This window comes from Portunus trituberculatus, chromosome 45, assembly GCF_017591435.1.
Source record: "Portunus trituberculatus isolate SZX2019 chromosome 45, ASM1759143v1, whole genome shotgun sequence".
Classification (NCBI taxonomy): domain Eukaryota; kingdom Metazoa; phylum Arthropoda; class Malacostraca; order Decapoda; family Portunidae; genus Portunus; species Portunus trituberculatus.
The window spans coordinates 14,442,280-14,467,279 of record NC_059299.1 but is presented as its reverse complement, the minus strand read 5'-3'; the positions used below and the strand labels follow the sequence as shown (position 1 = coordinate 14,467,279).

At 42.0% G+C, this 25,000-nt stretch overlaps 2 protein-coding genes across 4 annotated transcripts in view; one reads left to right on the top strand and one right to left on the bottom strand.

Moving 5' to 3' along the window:
* The window catches only part of LOC123519408 (glycine receptor subunit alphaZ1-like), a 580,495-nt gene that overhangs the window by 232,642 nt on the left and 322,853 nt on the right, over positions 1 to 25,000 (bottom strand). For all 3 annotated transcript variants that reach the window (XM_045280690.1, XM_045280689.1, XM_045280691.1), the window contains exon 5: positions 9,703 to 9,926. In XM_045280690.1, coding sequence (XP_045136625.1) covers positions 9,703 to 9,926 — 224 coding nt within the window. The remainder of the gene's footprint in view (positions 1 to 9,702; positions 9,927 to 25,000) is intronic.
* Positions 1 to 25,000, top strand: part of LOC123519409 — a 401,725-nt gene that overhangs the window by 259,688 nt on the left and 117,037 nt on the right. The gene's annotated exons all lie outside the window — the stretch shown is intronic.

The following is a 25,000-nucleotide window of genomic DNA, read 5'->3' as shown; positions in this document are numbered from 1 at the left end:
GGAATAGAAGGGAGGAAAAGAAGAAAAATGAGTAGGAATGAAAAGGATAAGAAAGAGGAAGAGGAGGAAAAACGAGAAGAAAAGTAGAAGAGGAAGAGAAATAGAAACAAATAAGAAGAGCAGGAGGAAAAAAAGAAGAAATATGAATTGAAGGAAGGAAGAGAAAAAGGAAATAAAACAAAACAAATATATGAGAAGGAAGAACAGGACGTGAAATGAGAAGGGGAAGATTTTAGCTACCTCACTGATTGTTATCCTTCTTTTCTTCCTTCCACAGATAAAAAAAAAAAAGACGCTCGGCAAACGGTAAGCAACAGTTATTTCCCTCTTATCTCCCTCCTATCATCTCTGAAGGGTCGTTGTTTGATTAGTCTGGGAGAAGAAAGCGATAGCAGGACAGAAGGAAACTAGGAGATCTATTGCGTCTTGTCTACATTACACTTTGATATTTAGGGATAGAGGAGGCGCAGGAGGAGGAGGAGGAGGAGAAGGGGGAGAAGGAGGAGGAGAAAGGGATATCATTGCTTTTGATGTGTGTTTAAGGAGGGGGCCGCCGTGGTACAGTGGAACCATATACGTGCTTTGGGGTCCGAGGGGTCTCCAAGCGCACGGGTTCGAATCCTGTCCACGGTCCGAGTGTAGGTTGGGCTTCCTCACTCGGGGCAACGGTTTCCTAGCGGGTGGGCTTTGAGATAGGAGGTACCCCAAAAAGTACCCCCTTTAGCCTATAAATTCCCGTGAAAACCCCACATGTAAATAAAAAAAAGAAGAGGAGGAGGAGTTTGGCCAGCACCTAACCTTCACCGCTGCTTCACCCATCTCCTTAGCACTTTAATTATTCATCATGGTGACTTCGTTGACGGAAATACACCAGTGCTTCCTCTACCTACACCCTCTTTGGCCACTCCACACCTCCTTCCACCACAATACCACACCCCTCCACACCTATGCTCGTATTCAGAAATGCTTCCGTCTCTCATTCCGACCATTTTCAAAGACCAAAGAGACGGTTAGCAGATTTCTTAAGAGTAATTATTCTTGTTTATTTATTTTTTTATTTTTCATTTTGAGGGATAGACAGTGAGGATGAAGGAAGTGGTAGAAAAGTGGAAGATGAAAGGATTGGTGAAGATATGAAAGAAAGTAGAAGAGAAAAATTAGATTAGAATTAGAGAAACATCCTTAAATATCCGTGTCACTTCAACTAGAGCCCTTTGAAAATATTGAAGTTCCGGCGCTGGAGTGTTTCATAATATGGGCTCTAAACACACCCTAAAACACTCACACACCGTCACTGTTCACGCCACACACCCTTAACCCTTTCAGTACCATGACGCGTTTCCATATTCATTCTGCTTACTATTTGATGATTGTATACGGCTTTAGAAACTTATGTTGGGAATTAAAATAGTAAAGACTGTGGCCATTAATCTTCTGACCTCCATAAATCTTTCCTAATGTCAATAAAATGGTCCAATCGTACACAAATCTCAAGGTAAAAATGTGTCCCAGTGTTGAAGGAGTTAAGGGACTGTAACCGAGAGAGAGAGAGAGAGAGAGAGAGAGAGAGAGAGAGAGAGAGAGAGAGAGAGAGAGAGAGAGAGAGAGAGAGAGAGAGAGAGAGAGAGAGAGAGAGAGAGACCATCCCACTTGGAGCAGCTGTGAGTTTCCAAATGTGTATGTATTTTTGAAGCGGCAAGAAGTGAAACATTTTACGAAGGGCATGTGTGGCCAGCTGACGGCGCAGTGAGGGGAGGGACAGGGAAGGAATGGGTGGAGGGGGAGAAATGGGAGGAGAGTGAATGGGAAGTGAGAGAATGAATAGAGTATGGGGGAAGGAAAGGCAGGATAAGGTTGGGATCGAACGAATGAAGGGAAGAGAAGTTAGAAGAGATTATGAGAGATGAAAGGAGAGAAAGAAGAGGTGATGGTAAAGAATAGATAGGAGAGAGAAAGAAAAGATAAATATAAGGTAAATAAGAGAAGAAGGAATATAAAAAAACAGAGAATGGACGTGTAAAGAGATGAGAAAGTTGAAGAATAGTAGGAAGAGTGAAGAAATGTGAGTATTAGAAAAAAAATGATAAAGGTGAATGAATGAGAGAGAGAGAGAGAGAGAGAGAGAGAGAGAGAGAGAGAGAGAGAGAGAGAGAGAGAGTCAGAAAAATAAACTACCAACTCCTACATACCGTTCGCTATCGGTGGCCTTCATTAAAAAGATGAAGATTTTCAGAATGATTTTAAGGAACGTCATTTGTGAACCTTTAAATGAAACACTATCTTTTCATCTCTCGTCACGTGGAAAAGAGATGACGTGTCTGTTAACTTCTAGCAATGTTAATGTTGTATTGCCGCGTTTTCATACTTATTCTTCTTATAGCTTGATGAATTTATACAGCTCCAGAAACATTTGCGGGGATTAGAATAGTGGAGACTTGTGGCCATTAATCTGTTGACCTCCATTGACCCTTCTAACACATGTAAATACTCTAAATACTCAAAAATCAAGGTAAAAATGTGCCTCAGTATTGAAGGAGTTAACGATCACGATGAAAAATTGGTAGATTCTTTATTTTCTGTTTGAGAGGAAAACCAACGAAAGGCAACAAAAAAATGGTTAAAAAAAGTCCCAATGAGATGCCAAAATGTAAATATGAGACAAAAATAAGCAAATACTGAAAATAACACCAAAAAATCGTAGAAAAACACTTACAATCAGAACATATTTACAGTTTCCGAGGACATGAGTAAAATTTTATACACTTGTGGAGGAAAAAAAAAAAACAATAGGTAGAGAAACTTTACCTCTGAGTGGAAGGGAGTTAAAACATACATACATTCTGCCTTTGTAGGAGTGTCGAGAAATGTTTTGATTCAGGGCTTTGACAGGGCAGACTGGGCGGGATGGTGGAGGGAGGGGTGACTGGGGCGGCTAGTGGTGTGACAGGGCTGACTGTTGGAGAGCAGAAAGGAGAGAGGGGAGAGGGGAGTGGAGATGAGGGTAGAGGAGGGGAGAGGAGTCAAGGTAAGGCGATAGGAAGGGAGGGGAAGTCATGGAGAGTTGACAAGCTGGGTGGGGAGGAAGAGGAAGGGAAGAGGAAGGGAAGAGAAGGGAAGAGAAGTGGTGAAGTGTCAGATAGGAAAGGAAGTGAAAAGGTGAAGTGGAAAGTAAGGATAGAAGCAAGAGAGAGAGAGAGAGAGAGAGAGAGAGAGAGAGAGAGAGAGAGAGAGAGAGAGAGAGAGAGAGAGAGAGAGAGAAATAAAGGTTTGGAAAGGAAAACGAAGGAAAATATGAAATGAGATAAAGATAAGTAAATAAATAGAAGAGATAAGAGATAGAAGAGGAGTGGAAGAGAAAATGAAGGAAGAAAATTAAAAAAACTGAAGGAAAGTAGAAGGAATGAAAAGATACATAGGAGAAAGAACAACAAAAATATTGGAGTGAGGTAAATAACACAGGATAAATGAAGGAATAAGTGTGAAGAGAAAAAAATAATTAAAAAGTAAAATAAAGTGTATAAAAAGTGTGCTAGAGAGAGAATGGGAAAAGAGTGTATGTAGAGAGGACAAAAATAAAGAAAAAGAAAAAGGAAAACGAAAAAGGTAAAAGAAAAAAAAGAAAGGACTGGATAGACATGGAGAAGAAGGAAAGAAGGTTGACCCAAAGAAAGATTGGCAGCTCTCTCTCTCTCTCTCTCTCTCTCTCTCTCTCTCTCTCTCTCTCTCTCTCTCTCTCTCTCTCTCTCTCTCTCTCTCTCTCTCTCTCTCTCTCTTTCTCTTTCTCTTTGCCTTTTGCACTTCAGACTTTGCACTTCCTTTGCCTTTTGTTCCTGTCTAGATTTGCTCAATTTTTCTGGGCATCCCCCTCTCTCTCTCTCTCTCTCTCTCTCTCTCTCTCTCTCTCTCTCTCTCTCTCTCTCTCTGTGTGTGTGTGTGTGTGTGTGTGTGTGTGTTAGAGAGAGAGAGAGAGAGAGAGAGAGAGAGAGTGTGTGTGTGTGTGTGTGTGTGTGTGTGTGTGTGTGTGTGGGTCATGTATCATCTACACAAGTCTAGCCACGGAAAGAGAAAATGTCCAAAAAATCTTAGAGAAAAGGAAAATAAAAGAAAAAAAAATAGTTTGAAATTGAATCATGTGTGGAGTTTTAGTTTATTTTTTTGTCATTTGTTGGTGAAAATTTTGGAGTGAGAAGAGAAAAAAATAATAGAGGAGGAGGAGGAGGAGGAGGAGGAGGAGGAGGAGGAGGAGGAGGAGGAAAATTGTAACTTCCTGTTATTTCCTTCCTCTTCTCTCTCTTCTCATTTTTCTTTCTTTTTCTCTTTTTTTCCACGACACCAGAAAAATTATCATAAACCTGTGTTGTGATCTGATTCTCTCTCTCTCTCTCTCTCTCTCTCTCTCTCTCTCTCTCTCTCTCTCTCTCTCTCTCTCTCTCTCTCTCTCTCTCTCTCTCTCTCTCTCTCTCTCTCTCTCTCTCTCTCTCTCTCTCTCTCTCTCTCTCTCTCTCTCTCTCTCTCTGTCATCACGTGTCCTTCATCTTTTCTTCATTTCCTCTTGACCTCTCTCCCTCCTTTTTCTACCTTTCTTTCTCTCTTTCCTTTTCCATTTTCGCCCTTCTTTCTTTTTCTTTTTCTTTATTATTTCAATCAATTCTTTTCTTCGTCATTATTTTCTTCCCAATTTTATTTTTATTTTTTTTCTTTCCATAATCATTCACTTCATTTTCTCTCACGTTATATGATTGTCTCTCTCTCTCTCTCTCTCTCTCTCTCTCTCTCTCTCTCTCTCTCTCTCTCTCTCTCTCTCTCTCTCTCTCTCTCTCTCTCTCTCTCTCTCTCTCTCTCTCTCTCTCTCTCTGTTCCTCATCTTTCCTTCACTTGCTTTTTGACCGCTTGACCTCTTTCTTTTTTCTCTCTCTTTTTTCTTTCTATCTCCTTTTTTCATTCTCTTCCTTTTTCTTCTTGTTCTTTACTTTTCTCTCTTTATTTCTATTTTCATCATATTCTTTCTCTTATTTAGTCGCTTTATAATTCCTTTCTTGATACACACACACACACACACACACACACACACACACACACACACACACACACACACACACACACTCTCTCTCTCTCTCTCTCTCTCTCTCTCTCTCTCTCTCTCTCTCTCTCTCTCTCTCTGTTTCGTCAGCGCCTCCTGCATGTAGCCCCGTCACCGCCAGCCACCTCGCGTCCCAGTACTGAGGTCCGCGAAAGTCGAACATATTTGCATTGCTGATTGATGGAGTTGTTCGTCTCTTGTGCCTGAGTTCCTCCCTCTCCTCCTCCTTGTCGACTTTATCTTCCTCCTCCTCCTCCTCTTCCTCCTCCTCTTCTTTCTCCTTCTTTGCGACTTTATTCTTCTTTTTGTAGTCCATGTCTTTTTTTCCGGTTTTTATTGATGTCTTCCTCCTCCTCCTCCTCCTCCACCTCCTCCTTCTTCTTTTCGACTTCATCAGCCTTCCTTTTCAACATCTTCCTCTTCTTCCTCTTTGATTTTGTCCTCTTCCTCCTCTTTTTCCTTCTCCTCCTCCTCCTCCTCCTTCTCTTCCTCCTCCTCCTCCTCCTTATCCTCCTCCTCCTCCTCCTCCTCCTCCTCCTCCTCCTCCTTATCCACTTCATCCTCCATCCTTTTCGACATTCTCATCTTCCTCCTCGTCGATTTTGTCCTCTTCTTCCTTCTCCTCCTCCTTTTATCCGCTAAGCCTCCTCATCTGTCTAACAATCAGTACTGGCCTTAATTCACTTCCCAGGTAGCTCATTGATCGTCTGAGTCTCACCTGTCAAGCCGCTTACCTGTATTTACCTGCGCTTCGTTCACTTGCGTCGTGTTTTTGCCTCGCCTCGTTTTATGTACTTTCACATATTTACTTTTTTTTTTGTCCCATTTTTTTTTTTTTTTTTGTCACGTTTGTGTGTGTCGTGGCGGGAAACACTTGAAAGTCATGTATTCAGTGAGGAAACGCTTTGTAAATTAAAATATTCATAGGATGGTTCTCTCCTCGAGGCAATTCCCTTTTTTTTATTTGTCATTTTTCCGTCTTCTTATCTCCTCCACCCCGTGTGTGTGTGTGTGTGTGTGTGTGTGTGTGTGTGTGTGTGTGTGTGTGTGTGTGTGTGTGTGTGTGTGTGTGTGTGTGTGTGTGTGTGTGTAATAGTAGTAGTAGTAGTAGTAGTAGTAGTAGTAGTAGTAGTAGTAGTAGTAGTAGTAGTAGTAGACTAGTAGTAACAGTAGTAGTAGTAGTAGTAGTAGTAGTAGTAGTAGTAGTAGTAGCAGCATTAATAGTCGTAGTTTTCTTGTTGTTGTTGTTGTTGTTGTTGTTGTTGTTATTGTTCTTGTTGTGTGTGTGTGTGTGTGTGTGTGTGTGTGTGTGTGTGTGTGTGTGTGTGTGTGTGTGTGTGTTGAGAGAGAGAGAGAGAGAGAGAGAGAGAGAGAGAGAGAGAGAGAGAGAGAGAGAGAGAGAGAGAGATTTATGATGAGGCAGTGAGTTGCTTTCTATGTGTCGTGGCGGTAATGGTGAGGGCTAATTAGTGGTGTCTCTGGTGATGGTGGTGCGGGAACGTGGCTTTCCTGCAGGAGTAAGCACGTCTTGGGCGGCGGGACACGGGAGGGGATGCGGAGAAAAATATGTGGCAAAAGGCGTGGGTGAGGAACGTGATGAAGGAGAGTGGAGAGTATACCTAGTGGAGAGAGAAGGAGAGATGAAGATGGAGAGTTGATGGTGACGAAATAAAGAGGTACAGTCAATAGTGGAGGAAAGTGGATGACATGAGATAGAAAGTGGATGATGGATTACAGAGGGATGGATGTGGAAAGTGGGAGGAGGACGGAAGATGGCTAGTGAATGAGTAGGACGAAGAGATGTGAAGGTGAAGGACTGAAAATGGATGATGAATATAAAGGCATGATAAAGAAAACGAAGGATAAGTGGAGTATTAATGTTGAGAGAGTGGAGGATAGGTAATGGAGAGGGAGAGAGGGAGAGAGAAAGAGGGAGAGGAACATGGGTAGTGAGATTAAGACAGGGAAAGAGAAAAGGAAGGATAATTAATGAAGAGTGAGAGAGGGAGAAGAAAGGAGGGAGAAAAATGGATAGACACTAAAGAGGGAGAGAAATAAAACGAGGGAGAGTAAAGATAGGAAGAACAAGGAGATGAAAAAATAAAATATGAACACTAATGACATGAATATATGATGAAATAATGAGAAGGAAAAGGACAATTAGACAGAAGATTCACTGAAAGACACCCACGTACGATTGAGATAGAAACTTACTCCACTTACATTACCAAGATGAAAATGGAAGAGAAACTAGAACGTGTAATAAGAAAGATCGTGAAAAGGCGGTGATATTTTGAAAGGGAGAACATTGCAACCCACGCACGAGTGTTTGAATACAGCGACCACTAGAATGCTGTGAAAGAAGTACTCAAGAATATCAGTCTTTAGAACCATAGGATATTTTAAAAGGATACCTCACTTTTGCTTAGAAAATGTGAGGTTCTCGAAATATATGCATACTAATAAGGAAGATAGCTTGTGTTTGTTATTATTACAGAAACGTCAACACACACACACACACACACACACACACACACACACACACACACACACACACACACACACACACACACACACATTATTTCTCATTTCTGGTCATATTTTTTTCCGCAAGCATTAAGATAACGAATTTCTTTTACGGTATTCGTGTTTTGAATATCATTGTGGTGGCAGTGGTGGTGGTGGTGGTGGTGGTGGTGGTGGTGGTAAAATGACTATTGTACCAAAAAAACAATGGTTGAGTAAGAGATGGAGAAGCAGGAGAAATAGTAAAAGTAATGTTGATGATGGTGATGGTCATGATTCTTTAGAGAGAGAGAGAGAGAGAGAGAGAGAGAGAGAGAGAGAGAGAGAGAGAATAGCCAAGTTCATTTTTCGGCGCGGTGCAGTCATGGTAAACAAAAATGATTTAATTGAATGTCCGAAAGCGTGAGAGAAACTTTAACGAAAAGGAAAATTAATGTAACATACTTTTGGCGGGGCTGTGTGGGCAGGTGTGGCGAGGGAGGGAGGGGAGGGGAGGGGTGGGGAAGAAAGGTAGAGGGAAGAGAGGGAGGATGAGTGTAGGGAAGGTGGGGGGGGAGTGAGGCCACGGTAATACAATAAATCTGAATTCTAGCTTTGTAAAGAGAAAAATGGAAAATATGTGAGAAGTCAACTCTCTCTCTCTCTCTCTCTCTCTCTCTCTCTCTCTCTCTCTCTCTCTCTCTCTCTCTCTCTCTCTCTCTCTCATTCTCTCTCATTCTCTTATCATTTTACTCTCATTCCGGTCAACACACACTGCAGGGACGCGATTACCTCAATTTTAAGTCTTGCTGAGATAAAACGCCTGTCATGAGATAAGACATTTTCGAAAACATGAATCTCTCTCTCTCTCTCTCTCTCTCTCTCTCTCTCTCTCTCTCTCTCTCTCTCTCTCTCTCTCTCTCTCTCTCTCTCTCTCTCTCTCTCTCTCTCTTATTGTATCTCTCTTCATCGCTTCTTGAAATTCTATACTATGTTGATATGTGCAAAACTATCTAATCCAATCGTACAGTCAGTCAATCGCTCACTCAACTCATCAATCAGTCAGTCAGTTAATTAGCTGGCCAGTCAATTATTCAGTCAGTCAGCTAGCTAAGATCAGTTCATTCATTAGCTAGTAAGTTAGGCCAATCATTCAAGCAACCAGTCAATAAGTCAGTCGGTCTATCACTTACTATATCAATCAGTCAGTCTATCACTTAATCTGTCAGTTAGTCAATTAGGCAGTCGATCACAGTCAATCAACTAATCATGTCAGTCATTCATTCATCCTTCCAATCAGTCAGTCAGTTAGCGAGTCTACTACACTAGTGACCAAACAGATAGTTAGTCAGTCATGCTTCCATTCAGTCAGTCAGTCAGTCAACTACTAAACCAATCAACCGTTCATTCACTCTTTCCACCCACGTGACCCACCCACCCGCCAACTCACCCGCTTATACAGATTGCATTACCTTACCATGTACAGTACCCACCCATCGACCCACTCATCCACCCAATCACTGCCTCACCTAGCCATATACTCCCCCACTTATCCACTCATCTACCCACCCAGCCAGTCCTTCATTGCATTACTTCACCATGTACACTGTACAGTATCCAAGTATTCACCAACCCATGCACTGTCTTACCTCACAATGTACCCATCCCACTTTCCATATTGATTCTGCTTACTATTTGGTGATCTTATACGGCTTCAGAAACTCATGTAGGGGATTAAGATTGTGAAGACTGTGGCCACTCATCTCCTGAGCTCCATATACTCTTCCTAATGTCAATAAAGTGGTCTAATGGTACACGCTTCACAAACTCATGCTGAAGACTGCAGCCATTAATCTTCTGACCTCCATTATACCCTTCCTGTTGTCAATAAAGTGGTCTAATGGTACACGCTTCACAAACTCATGTAGGTAAAGATAGTGAAGACTGTAGCCATTAATCTTCTGACCTCCATATACTCTTCCTGATATCAGTAAAGTGGTCTAATCGTACACAAATCTCGAGATAAAAAAAAAGTGTTCCAATATAGAAAGGGTTAATCGTGTCTTTCTTCACCTTCCATCACCAGCTCCCTCCTTCACACACACTCTCAGCCTTACCTCAGCATGTAGAGGATTTCGCCCATGGGATTGATGCGCACTAGCACGTTGGGGACCGTCACGAACTGGAACTCTGCGTGTTTGGCGTTAGGGAAGTACACCTCGGGTTTCCAAAGGGCCTTCACTAGGTTTGGGTCATTCAGGTCCAGCGGCTCCGTCAAGTTTACGTGGTTGAGTCTCATGTCCACCCACGCCTGACGGAGGTACAGATCCACCTGGTAGTCCTGTGGGGAGAGAGGGAGAGGGGTGAGTGTGATGCAAGGTGAGGTTAGGGTGTGTTAGGTTAGAAGAGCTTGAAAAGAATGAAGAAAAATATGAAGGATGAAGGGAAAAGGAAAACAAAGGGAATGAAAAGGAAGGATAAAAATAGTCAAAGGAGAGAGAGAGAGAGAGAGAGAGAGAGAGAGAGAGAGAGAGAGAGAGAGAGAGAGAGAATAAGTGTGATGTTTAGTGAGGTTAGGTTCAAGTAAGGAAAAATAGATAAGTGAGTGAATCATTTTTCATTTATATACTTTCTTCTCTCTCTCTAATTTTTGTATGCAGTAATCAGTCTCTATTTTATCAGTATTTTTGAAGCGTCCTAACCTAACCTGCCTATTAATCAAAGCCCAGGTGTTCTTGATTAGTTTTTTTCATGTAAGAAGGAAAATTTGGCCAAGAGCAACGAAGACGATTAAACAAAGATGCCCACTTAGATGTTAGACCCCGAGCAGGCCAGAGAGAGTTAAAAAAGAACAGGATAAATGTCTTGAAACCTTAAATAATTTCAAGTCATAGGAAGACAGAAAGACAGAAGCAGGCAGTGATATTACAAAGGGTTAGGTTAGGTTAGGACAAGTTGATAAAGGAATGACGTTATATGAAATGAAGGGATGTTTGGTGAAGAGAGGGTGGGTGAGGCTGGTTAAGCGTGAAAAGAGCGAGTGATTAGTTTAGTGTGATATGATGAAGTTAAGTAAGATCAAGTTAGGAGGCAGAAAAAAATGTGATAAAAGTGAGGATAAGGAATGTAAGTTAGTCGGTTAGCTCGAGAGAGAGAGAGAGAGAGAGAGAGAGAGAGAGAGAGAGAGAGAGAGAGAGAGAGAGCATTCACGTCACAGAGGAAATGAGTGCGTCCTTGTTAAATGATTAAAAAGACACATCATCCTCATTCCATTTTCTTTGATGTCTTTCTGACTCTCTTTGTCCTTTAACGGTTCAAAAGATAAAGTTAATCACTTGCACTTTTTTGTCTTTCCTTCCCACACACATACTCTCTCTCTCTCTCTCTCTCTCTCTCTCTCTGATTGGCTGATCTTGTGAAAAATAGGGCACTGGTTTCCTCCCATTCTTTTTAAATCGACTCGTTTGAATGAAAGAAAATGGATTTAAACACTCTCTTTCTTATTACAGAGCCTTTGATGTTGCTGGCGGTCTGCAAACCCTTACTAATCCTCTCCATATAGAATTTGAAGTAGTTTTCACTCTGAAGTCGAGATAAAAACCACTTCCGAATTCCAAAGTTTATCAATTTTTCATTTTTTGCATCTCAACACGTCATTTCCTTGGCTTTCCTACTTCTCTCTCTCTCTCTCTCTCTCTCTCTCTCTCTCTCTCTCTCTCTCTCTCTCTCTCTCTCTCTCTCTCTCTCTCTCTCTCTGTCTTGCTTTCCATTTTCCTCTCTTTTGTCTCTCTTCCTTTTCCTTCCTTCTCTCTCTCTCTCTCTCCATCCTTCTCTCTATATATATCCCTTTTCTCCCTTGTCTTTCTAATTCTCTCTCTCTCTCTCTCTCTCTCTCTCTCTCTCTCTCTCTCTCTCTCTCTCTCTCTCTCTCTCTCTCTCTCTCTCTCTCTCTCTCTCTCTCGCTTGTTGCCTCTGGTCCTCTCTTCCCTGTCTTGCCTTGCCTTCTCTGTGTGGAATATTTACGTGAAAGTAAAGAACAGTCTCCATGCAGCCAGACAGCACTGCCGGCCACCCCACGCCGCCCTACCATTAATTCATGATTCTGCAGAGAGAGAGAGAGAGAGAGAGAGAGAGAGAGAGATTGTATGTTTGCATTTAATATTCTTTGCCAAAAAAAATCTAAATCTGTCACGTTTATGCTTTCAAATTCCACTTTTTATACTTCTCTTTTTTATTCATTCTTTTTATTCCTTTCCAAAAAAAAAAAAAAACTGACTTTGTGGGGAAAAAAATTGGCGCTTATATTCGTTTGTTTCTGTCCATTCTCTTTTATTTTTTTCATTTTTGTTTTCATTATTCGACATTTGAGGGTAATTTGCCGCGTTGGTGTAGTGGTGTGCGATGTAAACCGTTTCTGGCAACACTGTGACGCTGTATAGGTCGAGAAGTAGAGAGAGAGAGAGAGAGGAGGATGCATGAAAAGTTTGTCAAGTCTCTCACTCTCACTTTCTCTCTCTCTCTCTCTCTCTCTCTCTCTCTCTCTCTCTCTCTCTCTCCACAGGTCACGTTGAAAGGTAAATAACTCTCCACTAAGTTTTATTTTATCCTCTTCCTATTTTTTTTGTTTCGCTTTTTTGTCACTTCTCTCTCTCTCTCTCTCTCTCTCTCTCTCTCTCTCTCTCTCTCTCTCTCTCTCTCTCTCTCACCTAATCCCTTCTGGGCATCACCGTCAACACAAAATAGATAAATGAATTGACAAAAAGGTAGAAGGTCTCTGGAATGATTAAATAACTGATCGCGCTAAATGATTTATTCCTTTATTAAATTAATCAATACCGGGATTTGATTCTGCGCTGAGTTTTATTATTGCCCGAGGAGGAAATAAACTTTTTTTTGCGTATAAATCAAATGAAAATCTAAATAAAACAGCTTTTGTGCAATGGCAAATGCTCCAAAGTAACAAACATATTGAGAGAGAGAGAGAGAGAGAGAGAGAGAGAGAGAGAGAGAGAGAGAGAGAGAGAGAGAGAGAGAGAGATCACCTTTTACGAATTAATTACAGGTAATATCCTTGTTCTGTCTATCTTGCGTCATAAAGGTTTTTCCAATCAACAGGTAACTGATTATGTGAATGTTTTACGAGGAGGAGGAGGAAGAGGAGGAGGAGGAGGAGGAGGAGGAGGAGGAGGAGGAGGAGGAGGAGGAGGAGGAGGAGGAAAGGAAATAAATGACGGCAGAATTGTAACAGAGCTTGGACAATAGAAGAGGGAAGAGGAGGAAGAGGAGGAAGAGCTGGAGGCGAAGGAGGACGCGGGAGGTAGGGTAGGTGATGAAGTAGGAACAGAAGGAGGAAGAGGAGGGGGAAGAGAAACAGGGGGAGGCGTTTGTGAAGGAGGCAAGTCGGTGATGAAAGATGAGGAACAAGGAGAGAAGGAGGAGAAGAAAACAGGGTGGTACTGGAGTAGGAGAAGGAAGGAGGAGGAGGAGGAGGAGGAGGAGGAGGAGGAGGAGGAGGAGGAGGAACACAAAGGAGCAAAGAGGCAGGAAGAAGACACAGAGGAAGGAAGAGAGAGAAGCAGAGAAGGAGGAAGTGAGAAGAGAAGGCTGGAGAAAGAGAAGGGGGGGAGGGAAGCAATGGATGAGAGAGGAAGGCGAAGTGCGCTACACGGCTCACAACAAGCCCACCTGACACCCTTGCGCTGAGTAACTGCCAGTCATGACGCCTCCCACACTACCAGCTAAGTGCACTCCTCCTCCTCCTCCTCCTCCTTTCTACTGTTACTCTTCCTCTTCTGACCCTCTCTAGAAAATAGCTATGTATTGATTGCCTGCATGTGTGTGTGTGTGTGTGTGTGTGTGTGTGTGTGTGTGTGTGTGTGTGTGTGTGTGTGTGTGTGTGTGTGTGTGTGTGTGTGTGTGGGCGCGTATTAGAGCTGTGAGGATTAAGGCATTTTTATTTCTTCTAATGACTTTCCTAAATGTTTGTTGTGGTCTGAACATAAATAGATAAATGAAAATTAATGTTCTTTTAGTTAGGATGTTGTGGCATTCTTCTTACACACACACACACACACACACACACACACACACACACACACACACACACACACACACTTGCTTGCTTGCTTATGGTTGTCCATCGCTAACGATGACGACGTCTCTCCTTCTCGGGGAGAAGGAGGAGAGACCTGCGCAATGAAAGGATTTAGGTGAAAGAGAGGGTGCGCATTCCTCAATACCACACTCTTGACCACCCTCAACTGATGATGGTGGCATGACGAATGCCAGGACGACCAACGGCTGTGGATAGCTGCAGGAGGTGGCCGGAACTTACTGGTAAACCAGAAGCACTGCCCTGAATAACGTCTCCTCCCCGGCGCTGCTGGAGAGCCCACAGTGGAAGACTGTGACCATCCCAGACTGTCATTTAACCCATGACTGGAGGATGCACAGGAGGAGGAGACATGCAGCCTCCAATTCCTCGCCTGGAATTCTCCAGCCGAGTACCCGAACGCAGTTTAGCTGGCTGAGCGACTCACACACACACACACACACACACACACACACACACACACACACACACACACACACACACAATTTCATTTCTTTTCACTTGTATTACATTTTTTGTACTTATTTATACGGTATATTTCTCTTGAATGTGAACCTGTGTGTGTGTGTGTGTGTGTGTGTGTGTGTGTGTGTGTGTGTTGTGTGTGTGTTTCACTGTTTGATCTGCTGCAGTCTCTGACGAGACAGCCAGACGTTACCCTACGGAACGAGCTCAGAGCTCATTATTTCCGATCTTCGGATAGACCTGAGACCAGGCACACAACACACACCGTGACAACAAGCTCACAACTCCTCGATTTACATCCCGTACCTACTCACTGCTAGGTGAACAGCACCTACACGTGAAAGGAGACACACCCAAATATCTCCACCCGGCCGGGGAATCGAACCCCGGTCCTCTGGCTTGTGTGTGTATGTGTGTTTTAGTGAGTTTATTTGTAAGCAGTACCTCATTACTTCTGTGTGTGTGTGTGTGTGTGTGTGTGTGTGTGTGTGTGTGTGTGTGTGTGTGTGTATGTTTATGCGTGTTCCCATGTGTGCCTACGTGTGCGCATTTATTGACCAGCACTTTAAACATCATTGCAAATTCTAGATAAATGACAAATAAAAAATGCAAGAGATAGGAATAAGAGAATGAAGCGTGCAGCATAACAGAACCAGATTCCACACCAAGGGAATCAAGTACTGTAATGCGGCGCTCATTGCTCGTTTAAAACACCTCCCGTGCTCTCGCCTTTATTTATGTATCTATTTATTTCCCTTTTATTTTTTTTTAATCCGCATCGAATATTTAGAGGAATCTATATGCAAAAATACTGCTTCGATTGTGCATACATACATACATACATTATATACATGCATATATAAAGTACAGAATGCATGTGTACTCTATGCACGCAATGGGGCGCTAGGTTGCACACACACACACACACACACACACACACACACACACACACACACACACACACACACACACACACACACACACACACACACACACACACACACACACACACACACACACACACACACACACACACACACACACACACACACTATATTTACGATGTTATTCACGCAATTACTGTTCTACCAGCCGCTACGTCCACTGCATCAGAGAGAGAGAGAGAGAGAGAGAGAGAGAGAGAGAGAGAGAGAGAGAGAGAGAGAGAGAGAGAGAGAGAGAGAGAGAGAGAGAGAGAGAGAGAGAGAGAGAGAGAGAGAGAGAGAGAGAGAGAGAGAGAGAGAGAGAGAGAGAGAGAGAGAGAGAGAGAGAGAGAGAGAGAGAGAGAGAGAGAGAGAGAGAGAGAGAGAGAGAGAGAGAGAGAGAGAGAGAGAGAGAGAGAGAGAGAGAGAGAGCTTTCGAACACACGCTTTTCCTTTCTTGTCATAGTGAGTAGTGTGACAGAGGAAGAAAGGAGAGGAATGAGAAGAAAGAAGAGGAGGAAAACAAGGAAGAAATGAAGGAAGGAAGGAAGGAAGGGAGAAGGAGGAGATGAATAGGGAATAAAAGTGTATTGGACAGTAAAAAGTGAAAAGCGACCTTGGCTGAAGAGAGAGAGAGAGAGAGAGAGAGAGAGAGAGAGAGAGAGAGAGAGAGAGAGAGAGAGAGAGAGAGAGAGAGAGAAAGGAAAGTCTCATTTAGTTGATGCAAATACGAAAGGGAAAATAAGGTAGATGAGAGGAGAGCAAGAAAGGAGACGAGACGCGCAAAGGACAAAGAGGGAAGAGAAGGACAAACCAAACGGAGCGAGTCTAAATGAGAACTCTTTTTTAGAATGCGAGAAAAGATAAGAGACAAAACCAATTATCATTATATCTGAGTGGTTTCATTTTTCTTGCTTTTATATCCTACAATTCCTACTCTCTCTCTCTCTCTCTCTCTCTCTCTCTCTCTCTCTCTCTCTCTCTCTCTCTCTCTCTCTCTCTCTCTCTCTCTCTCTCTCGTATTTAACCTTTATACTTAAGGTCACCTGTTGAACATATCCTAAGGTGTGTTTACCTGTGCATTACGTTGGTTTGATTATTTGCTTCCTTACCTGTTATTTTTTTACCGACATGCAACGGCTCGTAACTTTAATATCAGTACGACAATATTACAAGTTTTCGCCAAAAAAGAAGAGATTTACCAGTTTAGTGTTTCCAGACTGTAATGAGTGAGAAGGAGAGGTATGGTGGATCTCTCTCTCTCTCTCTCTCTCTCTCTCTCTCTCTCTCTCTCTCTCTCTCTCTCTCTCTCTCTCTCTCTCTCTCTCTCTCTCTCTCTGTGTGTGTGTGTGTGTGTGTGTGTGTGTGTGTGTGTGTGTGTGTGTGTGTGTGTGTGTGTGTGTGTGTGTGTGTGTGTCGTTGAAGGAAAAGCTGCAGAATTAGCTTCATACATATTTTCCAAAGTAACGCGCCACTGTTAACTCATGCGATGATGAATGATGTCCGGATATACGTGGGGGTTGACTGGCAGGGTGTCTGGCAGGATATTTTGCAGGGTGCTTACTTTTTCATTTTAAGGTAATAGGGGAAATCTGGCCAAGGGCAACACCAAAACGATTAAACAAAAAGACCTACTTAGATGCCATTTCCTGAGCATGTAAGAGAGAGTTAGCCAGAAGAATGGGATAAATGTGTTGAAACCTCCCTCTTAAATTTCAGGTCATAGGAAGATGGAAATACAAAAGCTGGTAGGGAGTTCCAGAGTTCCAGAGTTTGGCAGGTACCCTCGTCCACCATCAGAACACACCTCCGGAAACATAATCTCTTTTTCTTCCATCCTGCAGAGCGTCCTTGCATGAAAAAAGGCGCCTCAAATAGCAAAGGAAAGGGTTAATGAAAGACTTGTAATGTTAAACGAAGCAAGGAGATTCAGTCGTGTTTAATATCATCTCCTGTATAATTCCTTTTAATAATCAACCCTTTATTCCCACTAATGTCAGTGTCATTATGCAAGCGTCACCAAACACCCTTGTCGCTTTTACACACAAGAATGGCCCAGTGTAAGGATTCCCGTGTGTGTGTGTGTGTGTGTGTGTGTGTGTGTGTGTGTGTGTGTGTGTGTGTGTGTGTGTGTGTGATACGTAAGGATAAAAATGGGGCTTTTACGAGGAGTCAGGTTATCAAGTAAACTTTTTCCCTTCCGCTAGTAATTTGCAAGGAATAATCGACGCCACGAGTTTATTAATGTGTGGAGCAATTGTTTAGTAATGTGAGTCTTTATTTTGTTCCTCCCTCAGTGCTCTCCTTGTGTGCGGATTATGTAAAGAGATGGATCAAGGTGAATGCTTATCTCCCATTGTGTGTGTGTGTGTGTGTGTGTGTGTGTGTGTGTGTGTGTGTGTGTGTGTGTGTGTGTGTGTGTTATATGTAGCAAGTATGTGTGAATAATTGTTTTCCTCTCAAATGATTATGAATGCGTGAAGTGACTTTGAGGGAAACTGAGGAGGGAGATGAAAGAGAGATGGAGATGGAAGTGGTGGTGGTGGTGGTGGTGGTGGTGGTGGTGGTGGTATTGAGAAGGAAGGAAGAAGAACACCAAAGGAACAGAAAGAAAAACAAAATACGTTAGACTTGTTGGAGTTTACGAGGTTATTTATATTAGACTATACAATATTCAAAGAGAGAGGTAGTAAAAGGAAGGATTGGAGGAGGAGGAGGAGGAGGAGGAGGAGGAGGAGGAGGAGGAGGAGGAGGAGGAGGAGGAGGAGGAGGAGGAGGAGATGATTAAAATAAAAAAAAGTATAGGAGGGAGGGATGAACAGATGCATAGTGAATGAAGGAATAAAAGAAGGAAAGAATCTGTCAAGAGGAGAGAGAGAGAGAGAGAGAGAGAGAGAGAGAGAGAGAGAGAGAGAGAGAGAAGGAGAGGGAGAGAAGGGAGGGGAGAAGGTACGCCTCTTGTGTGTTATTTATTGAAGGGTTTATTTGCTTGACTGGAGATACTGACGACTCTCTCTCTCTCTCTCTCTCTCTCTCTCTCTCTCTCTCTCTCTCTCTCTCTCTCTCTCTCATAGGGGGAGGAAGTAAGAGGGTTGAGAGTCCAAGATATATAACGAACAGATCCAATTCTCTATCAAGATGCTGGTGAAGAGAGACACAACCAGCTCAACCTTCCACAACAACCTCCCCCCCCCAACCCACACCAACTCCCCACTCAACCCCTTCTGAAGACGATTCCATTCTGTTTCAAGCCGCGTAACCCTTTGGAGGAGATCAGATCCCCTCTATAAAGTTGCCGTACACGTTCATATCCCTTATTTACCTTTTCCTTCCTTGAACTCTGAAAAATGTGGAACGGAGGAGAAAATAAGAGAGATGGATGGAGTGTGGGCAACTGAAGGAGGGATAAGAGGGAAAGAAGAGAAGGGGATACAAGATTGATGAGCATATGGGAAGAATGAGGAAGGATAGAGAAAGTAAGAGAAAAGAGAGAAGAGAGAGTGTGATGCAATGGAATGGAACGAGGAACTACAAACAGGAGAGAGAGAAAGAGGAGGAAAGAAGGGAGAGTAGTGGAGAGGAAAGAAAAGAAAGAAGAGGAATCATTATGGAATTGGGGAAGATGGAGGGGAGGAGGAATTAGAGGGGAGGGAGAGGAGAGGAACAGAACGATTGGAGAGAGTATGGGAAGAATGAGGAAGTTCAGAAAGAATGAAGAAAGAGAGACGGAGAGAAAGAAAAAGGAGAGAAGAGGGAGACTGAATAGAAAAGAGACAGAATGAGAAAGAACAGGCAGGAGAGTAATAAGGAAGGAGAAAGAACGAACAAGAGGGATTACTAGCATATATTTCAGGTAGTATGTGAACCCCTCAGCTCAGGTAGGCTCAATTACTCTACCTGGCCAAACCTTACCTATCTCCCCTCTTCCTCTCCTTCACCTGTCCCTTACCTGGCCATTCTTCTTCACCTCTCCCATCCCTCCTGCTCTATCCACCTGTGTCTTCTCTCAGTCTTACCTGTTTTTCTCCTTCCTTCTCCCTTCCTCCCACCTGTTCCTTCCTTCCTTCCTTTTTTCTCACTTTTTTTTTGTTTTGCCTCTTTCTGTTTTATTTCGTTTTTACATCTCTTTCTCTATCTCTATTTCTTTCTCTGTCTCTGTCTCTGTCTGTCTGGTTGTCAATCTGTCTGTCTTTCTTTATTTTTGTCTGTCTGTCTGTTTTTTGTCTGTCTGTCTGTCTGTTTGTTTGTCTGTCTGTCTGTCTGTCTGTCTGTCTGTCTGTCTGTTTGTTTGTTTGTTTGTTTGTCTGTCTGTCTGTCTGTCTGTCTGTCTGTCTGTCTGTCTGTCTGTCTGTCTGTCTGTCTATATGTCTGTTTGTTTGTCTGTCTCTCTCTCTCTCTCTCTCTCTCTCTCTCTCTCTCTCTCTCTCTCTCTCTCTCTCTCTCTCTCTCTCTCTCTCTCTCTCTCTCTCTCTCTCTCTCTCTCTCTCTCTCTCTCTCTCTCTCTCTCTCTCTCTCTCTCTCTCTCTCTTCATATAAATTTCACTGCACTTTTTGTATTGAAATTTCCTTCCCTTGTAGCATCGTAACTTTTCCAAGACGACGCAGTGCTGTTAGATTTTTGCCCCCTCCTATTTTTTTCCTTTTTTTTTTATTTCATCAGTGTTCTCCTTTTCTTCTTTGTTTGTATTTACAGAGGTCGTAGTATAAGTATTGTATTAAATGTTTCTATCTTACTTTCTTATTTTTTCTTTTTTTCTTTTGATTCTTGTTTGCTTTTATTCCTCTCATTGTTTTTGTTTGGTTTACTTCCTTTCAAATCTTGTATTATTTTCTATTTTTTTTTGTTTCCTCTTTCTGTATTGCTGTTTGTCCTTTTTTGTGCTACTGTTTTCACTTCTTTGTTTTTTTCTATTCTTATCTCTCGCATCGTGTTTATTGTCGTGTTTTCATCTTCTATTTTTCTGTTTTAGTTTGCCATTTTTCTGTATTTTATCTTCCTTTTTTATTAACTCATTCTTCTTATCTCATTGCTTTTTGTTCGTCTTTTTCCGGTATTTTTCCTATTGGTCTTTGTTTTACACATCAATTTTTTTTTCAAGTTTGCGTGTCTTTCCTTCTTTTTCTTCTATATTCATTTTACTTCCCTTGCTTTTATCATACTTTTTTTTCATACATTTTCCTTTATTTTTCCTGTCTTTCTTTACATGGCAATTTTTTTAAGAGCTTACATTGACTTTTTCTCGTATCTCTCTTATCAATGTTGTTGCCAATTTTCGTAACTTTCCCCCTTGTAATATTGACATCCAGCTCATTACTCCATATTAAACTCGCCACTGCGTCTTAAAATCCCTGTTTCATATTCTTTTCCTGTCACGTGTTCATTACCTTCAAGTTCCACGTTTGCCAGTAGCGTGTTTTAGAGTGATTACATTTTACCTCAAGACAGCGCATCCTTTCACGGTTTTTCGCCTAATTAAGACCACAGGAACATGAGGAAGGAAGGAAGGAAGGAAGGAAGGAAGGAAGGAAGGATGGAAGGAAGAAAGGAAGGAAGGAAGGAAGGAAGGAAGAAAGGAAGGAAGGAAGAAAGGAAGAAAGGAAGAAAGGAAGAAATGAAGGAAAGAATAAAGAAGAAAGGAAAAAGGAAGAAAAAAGAAAGGAAGGAAAGAAGAAAGGAAGGGAGGAAGAAAGGAAGAATGGAAGAAATGAAGGAAAGAACAAAAAAGAAAGGAAAAAGGAAGAAAAAAGAAGGGAAGGAAGGAAAGAAGGAAGGAAGGAAGGAAGGAAGGAAAAAGAAAAAGAAGAAAAGAAGGAAGGCAGGAAGAAGATTGCATAGTTAACTAATACGAAATAGCGATGGAGAGACAGACAGTGGACATAACAGCAAACATTACATGCATATACACTACTTGATGGATACAGGGATAGACAGAGAGATAGACATAGAGATAAATAGGCAGAGAGGGAAGGCAGGAACATGATGCATATGAACCAAAATAAGATAGGTAGATGAAAAGGTGACATGTGTATATAGATAAAGAGTAATAAAGGAGGTAGATGAAACGAGATAACAAAGCTGTAATAGATGGACGAACAGGCAAAGTATGAATGTAGACAGATAGAAAGGTTGATAGTGATTTACAAATTAATGAGATTGATAGATAGAGCAGTTAGACACAAAGACAGAGACACACAGAGAAGGAAAATATGAACAAACACACAAGGAAAAGAAAACTCACATTACCAAAACAAAAAAACACCACAAAATTAATACAAATAGCCTAAAAAAAAAAAAAAAGCTTAGTATTGACTATAAACAAAAAGACAGACAGACAGACATGGAGACGCAATTAGAGAGATAAAACAATTAGAGCTTTTAAATGTCCCGTGGCGTCCCTTAAGCCAACAGTGGAAGTAATTACAGTCCCGCTCTATTTGCCGGAGTTCCCGTAACGCTCAAGGGTCCTAATGGGAATGGGGGCGGGTGTGGGTGTTGTAGGGGACGGCGTGAGGTGGGGATGGGGTACTGCGCCAGGTGTGTAGTGTGAATTGAGGGTGAGAGGCACCCTAGTGTCAACCTGCAGCTCATAACTTTCCCTTCTCGTATCTGTCACTTTTATGGTTGGCTTACTACGCTGTGTGATCTCCCTACTTTATCTGTGGACTCTCTCTCTCTCTCTCTCTCTCTCTCTCTCTCTCTCTCTCTCTCTCTCTCTCTCTCTCTCTCTCTCTCTCTCTCTCTCTCTCTCTCTGTGTGTGTGTGTGTGTGTGTGTGTGTGTGTGTAAGTTGGAAAGATTTTTATTTGTCTTTCTTAAATTCTGCGTTTTTTTGTTTCTTTTTGTTTTCCGGAGATGGGAATCTTTTCCTCAGAACTTTCCTTGTATTTTTTTTTCTATTCGGTCTTTTTTTTTGTTTCCGTCTGTAATTTCCGTTTTCTTTTTAATTTGGAAAGACTTTTTTTTTCCAACTGAGAGGGACTATATTCTTTTTTCTTCTGGAGAGACCTTTTTTTTGTGTGTGTTTCAGAAGGAACCTTTTCTTATTTAACTGAAGAAGTTCACTTTTTCATTTGTGTATTTTTCTTTCGGATGAGTTTCAATGAGAGTCTTTACCTTTTTTCTTTTTTTCTTTTTTAGTTTGACATATTTCGTTTTGTTTAGTGTGTGTGTGTGTGTGTGTGTGTGTGTGTGTGTGTGTGTGTGTGTGTGTGTGTGTGTGTGTGTGTGTGTGTGTGTGTGTGTGTGTGTGTGTGTGTACTGTTGGTGAAGATTAAGGAGGAGAAAAGGGAGAGGAGAGGAAGCAGAAAGTCAGAAAAGTGTGAGGGAGTTACTACGAATAGGGACTGAAGGATGGCAAGTGTTATGTGAGGGTGTGTGTGTGTGTGTGTGTGTGTGTGTGTGCGTGTGTGTGGTGATAACGTCTGATTTTTCCTCAAGTTATTTTCCCTCTTACCAAAAAATAAAGGAAACAGACGCACCAGCTCTAGTGTTAGTCTAGTTTAGTATCTTCCTCTATTTTCATTCTTTACTGCAAAATTTCCACAACCTCGTTTTCTGCAAGTTACACGGCCTTCCTTTCTAGGTACGAGTATTTACCGCCGATGCCGTGCTGGGGTTTGGGTAGATGGTAAGGAGGGGGGGGGGTGCCTTGGTTTATTCTATCCTGCTTACACGCAATTTATTAGAGTTGCTGTATAGCTGACCTAGAAGCCACGCCCCATGTCTCTTTCCCGGCTACTGATTGGTCTGTTCTAAAAGCTCTTGCCACTTCTAATGCTTCGTGTTTCAAATGTTTATAATCCATGTCATAGGCTTGTATTCTCAAACATTTCTGTGCTTCACTTCCACTATTCTAAAGGACTTTATTTAAATCTACACGAGTTTCTTAAGGTGTTTCTGCGGTTCTAGAGGCAGAGTGACAAGATTTTTACATGATCAACTGGAGAAGCACTACTGGACACTTCGCTAATCATCTCTGTGGCCTTTGAAAAAGTCGTGGTGAGAGTACAGAGCGTTTCTGAATATGGGCCTAAGTTACTCAAGAATATCAATACTAGATTTCAGAACATTAAAGCTTTATGATATATGTGGAAGGGAATATTAAAAAGAACGTAAGAAAGTAAGGGAAGCTGCAGACACCCATCAGACCTAGACGTGGCAATCCATGTAGGAAAAATAGGAAGTATATTTACTGACTTCCCTCTACATCTAAAGACTTCCACCTACCATCTACTTACTTCCACTTGTCATGTTCTCAAACACTTCTGCGCTCCACCTCTATTATTTGAAGAGGGCCTATCTAAAATTACACGAGTTTCTTAAGGTGCTTTAACGATTCTAGAGGGAGATTGATAAGATTCATACATTATTACCTGGAGAAACACTATTGAAAGCCCCGCCAATCACCTCTGTGGCTTTGTAAATAATCTTGGGGAGAGAGTAAAGCGTTTCTAAATATGGATTTTAGAAACATGCTTATCTACTTCCACTTGTTCCTTGCTCTCTGTGTTTTATGTATATTTCCTATGCATTCTCATGTGTTTCCTCTCATTCAACGTGTATGCTCATATGTAGTCCTCCTCTAATTCTTATACATTCCTATCTATTCCTCTTATGTATATTTTATGTATTTTTCTCTTCTGTGTATTCACCCTTCCTCTGTATTTCTATATATCATTTTGTTTTTCCTATTTATCCATATGTATTTCTCTGTTCTCTGTGTTCCCCTTTGTTTCTTCCACGTCTCCTGCCTCCTGTCTGTAGCCTCGCTCATGGATCATTGTCAAATTGTAGGTAATATTTTCACCCTTACCTTCCCTCCCCTTCCCTTCCTTCCCACCTGCCGAAGTATCCATCATCCCATTCTGTCTCTATCAGCACAAATCCTGACTCTGCTATTAATTTTCCTCTCTCTCTCTCTCTCTCTCTCTCTCTCTCTCTCTCTCTCTCTCTCTCTCTCTCTCTCTCTCTCTCTCCTTCGTTCTTGTCTTGCTTCTCCTCTTATGTTTTTCGTCCTCCTCCTCTTGTTTATCTCCTTTTCTCGTTTATCCTACTTCCTTTTCGTTTTCTGTTCCTCCTCATCGTCTTTTTTTCTCTTTTTTTATCCTTGTTCTCATTCTCTTCCTTTTTTTCTTATTTTCTTATTTTTTTCCTTCTTCCATGTTCTCGTACTAGTCTTTTTTTCACCTTTTCCTCCTCTTTCTTGTCTTTCTCCTTCTCTTTCTCGTTTTACTCCACCTCCTCCTCCTCCTCCTTCGCCTTCTTCTCCTCCTCCTCTTCTTCCTCCTCCTCAACAGATAAGTCCCATCTCACAGGCTTCCTCACTTCTTCACCTTCCTCCTTTTCAGCAAGATTTCACTGTCACACTCTTTTTTTCTCCCTTTTTCCAACCATTTCTTCCCTCCCTTCGCCTTCCTTTACCCATCATCAACCCTTCACATTCCCCTCTTGTATTCCTCCTCATCTTTTTACGCTGCATTCTTAACAACTCCGTCTCTCTCTCTCTCTCTCGGGTGTTCTCAGATGCGCTCTCACCTTTACACTGTCTTGCTACCTTCCTTTACGTTACCTTGCCTTCCTATTGCTTCTCTGTTTAGTGATGCCTTTTTTGTGGGATGTGGTTGTCAAGGTAACGTGTATGTGTGTTTGGAGAGAGTGTTGGTTGGGTTCTGTTAGTGTCTTGTCAAGGTAACGTGTATGTATGTGTGTGTGGGGAGGCTGTTGGTTGGGTTAGGTTAGTGTATTAAGTTTGGTTGGGTGTTAATGCAGGGTTGGACAGGTTGAGTTCTGTTAGATTTTGTTAGAGTACGTTAGGTCAGATTGGTTATGTTGGGGAAAATTAAGTTACTGTGAAATGAAATGGATTGAAGTTCTGAAAATTGATCGAGAAAGAATGCATTAAAGTAAAAATTCCGT